Genomic DNA, 5,535 nt, shown 5'->3' with positions numbered 1-5,535 from the left:
AGATTTACCTAAACAGGGACATGGTACATCGAATGACGGAAATACCGCCAGACGTGCCTTTAGAAATGTAAGATTATTTTCGGAAATAACTGGTGTCAATGAAGAATTAATACAACGATTTTCCAATATATTAACCGTCTTAAATAGCGGCCGAGAAATAAATGATGTTCCGTTTAATAATTATTGTCAAGAAACGGCCAAATTATATGTGGACAATTATAATTGGTATTATATGCCACCTTCTGTGCACAAAGTTTTAATTCACGGAGCAAAAATAGCAAAAGCAATGCTTCTTCCTATAGGACATCTTTCTGAAGAATCGATGGAAGCCCAAAATAAATACGTGAAACGGTTCAGAAGAGACCATACACAGAAACGTTCCAGATATCATACTAACCGTGACTTATTCTATAGACTATTATCCACTTCTGATCCGGTTATAGCGAGTAAAAATATACCGAAAACCTCCGTATCAAAACTATCCGAAGAAGTGCTTCAGTTATTGAAACCAAAAGAAGGGTCAACTAGTGAAAGTGAAGATAACGATGAAGACGACTACGGAACATGGTCCGAAGATCATTAAAATCAAGTAAATTATACAGATTCTATATCAATATAGCATATAATTATAACATATAAAATATAAAATGATATATTTAATAATAAGTTTGGTTAAATCCATAATTAACGCTTTTAAAAACAAATTTCATCTTGTTGTGTTCGTCGCGGGCATGGGCTCCCCGTCCAGCCAACTGACTCTCGCCGCCCCGGCGCATGGCAAGCCCGTTTGCCGCGCCTCCTGGCGGCACCTACTATACCCAACATCTTCCCTTCAGAAAAGTCAGCACTCCAAATAGGATTTAGAGGCTGGATCTAACATCAGTCTTCTTACTGGTGCTCGAAGGCGGGTTGGTCTCGTAGATGCTGGTTGGGTGACCGCTTCTTCGAAGTGTTGGTTCCCGGACAACTGAGTTTCCTGCGAAGTGTTTAGGTGTATGCCAGTGTCGGGAACGGTCTGCGGAACAGAAGAGGTGTTTGGGGGTGGTTCGTAGAATCCCCAGTTGTCGATCTCATCTCCTCCTCTTGGCTTTGCCGTTCCACATCCTCCCCTCCAAATGTGGTTAATATGTCGATCAACCACCTTGCCGTTGTCAAGGCGTACCGTATAGCGCGTCTTAGATAAGATCTTCCAGACCTCGCCCTGTTCACGCTTATTCCTGCTCGTCAAGACCACTACACGATCTCCCACGGAAAGTTGACGTGGAATGGTGCCGTGGTGTCTGTTAAACTGCTGCTTCATACCTCGTCGTATTGCCGGAGTAGACGCTCCAGAATGTTCACCGGTTGAGAACTTAGGAAACAGTTTGGTGAACGGCGTGTTCATCCGTCTGCCGAAGAAGATTTCGGCCGGAGATTTCCCGGTATCTGTTGCGGAGCACGGCGAATACCTGTAGCTGTACAAGAACTCGTATAACTGTTTCTTCCAGTTTGTAGGATCCTTCGCGATAGCTCTTTTTACCGTATCCACCATTCTTTCGGCCTGACCGTTCGATTGTGGATGATTTATTGCTGACAAGAGATGCGTACATTGCATTTCACGACAGAAGACAGCGAATACTTCTGCTGTAAACTGGGTGCCGTGGTCAGTGACGATCACCTCGGGAGCGCCATATCTGGCGAAAATTTCGCGACACATCTCGACGGTACGGCTTGCTGAAATCGAGGTTGAGAGTGATACGTCTAGGTATTTAGAGTATGCATCCACAAAAATTAGGATGTATTTTCCGTCGATGGGACCAGCGAAGTCCAGGTGCACCCGCTCAAGGGGACGTGATGGTACCGGCCACGGGTTGAGCGGCACCTTGCGAGGAAGCTTCTGGGTCAGCGCACAAGGATCGCACTGGCGTACAAGCTGTTCGATGTCTCCTGACATTTTTGGCCAGTAGACGTACTCTCTTGCGAGTTGTTTCATTCGACGGATGCCCGGATGTCCTCGGTGGAGAGCGGTCAAGATAGCTGGCCTCAGCTTGTCAGGGATGACAATCCTATCACTGAGTAGGAGTGTACCGTCCCACTATGGCGAGTTGATCGGCGCGTCTTTGGTAGTGCTGTAAGGACTCAGGATTCCCAGTACTGCTCCAGCCTTCTCTGATGGCCTTGAACACAGCGGTGAGGATGGAATCATCTTCCGTAGCCTTTTTTAGCTTGCCTCGAATTTCCTTTCCGAACGAGTCGATGCAAGTATTCCTGACTTGGAGGAGTTCCTTTTCGACCTCCTGCACCCCCGCCACCTGTAGTTCTTCGGCATTATCCTGGCGGAATTTTACCATCAACCGCGACAAGGCGTCTGCTTGCCCGAAGTCTTGAGTACGAATGTATTCAATCTTGAAATCATACCCAAGAAGACGCAGTGCCCAACGCTTGAGCCGTGCTGCTGTGGTTGGTCTCAGGCCCTTTGTGTTTTCGGTTTGGAGCAGGGCCACCAGTGGCTTGTGATCAGTTTGTAAGACGAACCGTCTGCCCCATACGAATTTATGGAAGCGTTCAACTCCAGTGACGAGCGCAAGTGCTTCCTTTTCCAGCTGGGAATAATTCCGTTGGGAGTCCGTGAGACTTCGACTCATGTGATAAACGGCGCGTTCGTGTCCGTTAGAGTCGCGTTGAAGTAGGACTGCTCCGATCCCAGTGGAGCTAGCATCGGCAGCCACTATCAGTGTCTTTGTTGGATCGTAGTGTTCTAGCAGGAGTGGACTCAGCATCACATTTTTAATCTTTTCCATAGCAGCGTCGTGATGTTTATTCCACATCCAAAGCTTGTTTTTGCGTGTCAGCTCTTCGAGGGGACGCTTTATTTCATGTAAATAGGGAATAAATTTCCCGTAGTGGTTCACCAGACCGAGAAGACTCTGCACCTCTGAAACATTTTTTGGATTAGGCATGCTTGCTATGGCCCGTGTTGCCTCAGGATCGGCAGAAATGCCATGTTTATTCACTATCAACCCAAGATATTTGATTTGTTGAACAGTGAAAAAGCACTTCTCGAAGCTGAGTTTCCATCCCTTTTCCTCCAGGCGTTGCAAGGTCCGCACTAGACGCTCGTCGTGCTCCTGACGATTGCAACCTACAACTATGACATCGTCAAGGTACGCGTAAACTCCTTCGAGCCCAGAGAGGGTACTATCCATTGCTTGCTGGAAAATCGCCGGCGCCGTTTTGATACCGAAGGGTAGGCGCTTGAACCGAAATAGCCCTTTCGGAGTAGTAATGGTAGTAATTTCTCGATGGGCCTCGTCAATCTCAAGCTGCATAAACGCCTCGCTTAGATCGATCAAACTGAAAAAACAACCACCGTTAAGTTTTGTAATAATGTTATCCACACTAGGCAGAGGGTGACGGTTGTCTGTCAGAGCGCGGTTGACTCCGGTAGAGTAGTCGGCACACAGTCTAATTTTCCCATTGTTTTTCCTGACCATAACGATGGGTGACGCCCAATCCGATGACTCCACACGCTCAATGATATTCCTTGATTCCAGTCGCTGGAGTTCCTCTTCGAGGGGCTTCTCCATGGCAAACGGAATTGGACGACAAGGAATTTGTACAGCCCGCGCGTCACTTGTGAGATTGAATTTGACTGTGAAATCGTGACACTTCCCGAGTTCGTTCGAGAACAGGTTAGGAAATCGTTTGGTGACTGCGTGCGCGTGTGCGTCGCCAGTTGGCGTGGCTGTCGGTACAGCTTTGTTTGTAACTCTTTTGGCCGATGGCGCAACTGCCGGCCCTAAAGAGTACGAAGTGTTCAACTCTGACAGCGGAACAGACCAAAGCTGGAGATTATCGACGGCGTTTAGGCCGAATAGATTCACACCATTCCGATTGGCGACGTGAATATCGATTTCCGCTTCTCGGTCGAGCACACTGACCGTCGTGCGAAAGCAGCCGAGTGTCCCAAGCTCGCTTCCTCCAGCGTGTACCACCGTTTCGCTTTTCGTAAGGCCCGGGGATCCCAGGTGGCGCCAACAATCTTTCCCGATGATAGTGATATCCGAACCGGTATCGTATTGAAGAGTTAGGATTTTGTCGCCCACAGATACCGCCACGAAACGTCGACGTCGTTTACTGACAGTAGAAAGTGCCAGCGTGGTTACACTCTTACTTTTTACGACAGATTTCAGCTGTTTCCCTTCTGATCGGCACACTACGGCGATGTGGCCCTTTCTGCCACACTTGTTGCACATTGCATCCCGAAATTTGCATTTTACACGAGGGTGATCACCACCACAACCGTTACATTTGACACTTGTGGGAGGTTGAAACGAACTGACCGGAGGTTTCGGCCCTTTCGGATCGTACCGTTTCGGCACTTTCGGATCGTACCGTATCGGCTGTGTCACTTTGAGAACCGAAGGCGACACAGCGCTCAGCGGATTTTCAAGCGTTTTCATGCTTGAAGATATGTTTAAGTACGCTTCCAGTTCGGTGACAACGTCTTTGAGGGAGGCTTCCCGATTTTTCTCGACAACTCGGAGAGCTATCCTCTTCAGCTCGTCGTGTTCACTCGAGTAGCAGAATGACTGTAAAAGTAACAGTATTCTCAACCCATCGTCGGACAATCCCGGTCGATCAAACTCGGCCGCGTGGCGATTGATGCGATCGATATGCTCCGTGATTGGGGTAGACTTGTCGTATCGGTAATTCAGGACTTCTATACGTCGGCGTATTACCGACACCTTGTCTCGGAAGAGTTCCTTTAAAACTTCCAGAAGGTTCTCTTGACTCATCTCCGACGGATTTAACGGTGCGACGTGGTCCACAAGTCTATCAAATTCCGATTGACCGAGCTTGTCAAGTACGAGACGTGTTCTCATTTCCGGAGAGAGACACGCTGCCTCCGTGCAGATTGTAAACTCGTGACGGAGAAGCCATTTCCTGAACGGCTTTGTATCCTCTGCCGTCCCGTATGTATATTTTTCGATGCGAGCACTTAACTGATTATAAGCGTCGATTTGAGGTGGTCCTCCAGCCTTCCCTGCACTACTCTGTTGAATTTGTAGTTGAAGCAGGCTCTGAATGGCTGACGTGAGAGACTTTAGGTCGTCATTGGCGGTCGCCATGATGCACGTTTCCCACACGACACAGGTTCTGCTGAATTTTGGTACGAAAATTCAGACTTCTTTAGCCGCAGCGCCAGTTGTTGAGTTCGTCGCGGGCATGGGCTCCCCGTCCAGCCAACTGACTCTCGCCGCCCCGGCGCATGGCAAGCCCGTTTGCCGCGCCTCCTGGCGGCACCTACTATACCCAACACATCTGATAACTCTTACATGTATCGAATCAGGTAAAATCTGATTATTAATTCGAATTCTGCGCATCAAAATCTATAAAATTGCATATTTGTATTTAACTTCAACCGAAAAATTACGTCAAAAATAGGTTTTGTCCGCGTTTTTCGCGTTTCAACCCACTGTGCGTCGGTGTTACACGTCGTTGCTATACAGATAAGTATAAATCTGTTTAAACGTTCTATTTGCCCGTTCGCTC

The 5,535-nt window shown here is 48.0% G+C and overlaps 1 protein-coding gene across 1 annotated transcript; it reads right to left on the bottom strand.

Moving 5' to 3' along the window:
• Positions 1 to 841: 841 nt before the first annotated feature.
• Positions 842 to 1,696, bottom strand: LOC122404225 (uncharacterized protein K02A2.6-like). The gene has a single exon (XM_043408155.1). The coding sequence runs from the start codon at positions 1,694 to 1,696 to the stop codon at positions 842 to 844; it is 855 nt and encodes a 284-aa protein (XP_043264090.1).
• Positions 1,697 to 5,535: the final 3,839 nt, after the last annotated feature.

The sequence above is a fragment of the Colletes gigas genome, unplaced genomic scaffold (genome assembly GCF_013123115.1).
Source record: "Colletes gigas isolate AHSC1104 unplaced genomic scaffold, ASM1312311v1 Colletes_gigas_Sc00129, whole genome shotgun sequence".
NCBI lineage: Eukaryota > Metazoa > Arthropoda > Insecta > Hymenoptera > Colletidae > Colletes > Colletes gigas.
The sequence above is the reverse complement of the archived record's forward strand: the minus strand, read 5'-3'. Positions and strand labels throughout refer to the sequence as shown.

Bases quoted from the DNA above. Each gene is read 5' to 3' on its own strand.
- LOC122404225 (XM_043408155.1), bottom strand. From the start codon at position 1,696: ATGTGTCGCGAAATTTTCGCCAGATATGGCGCTCCCGAGGTGATCGTC.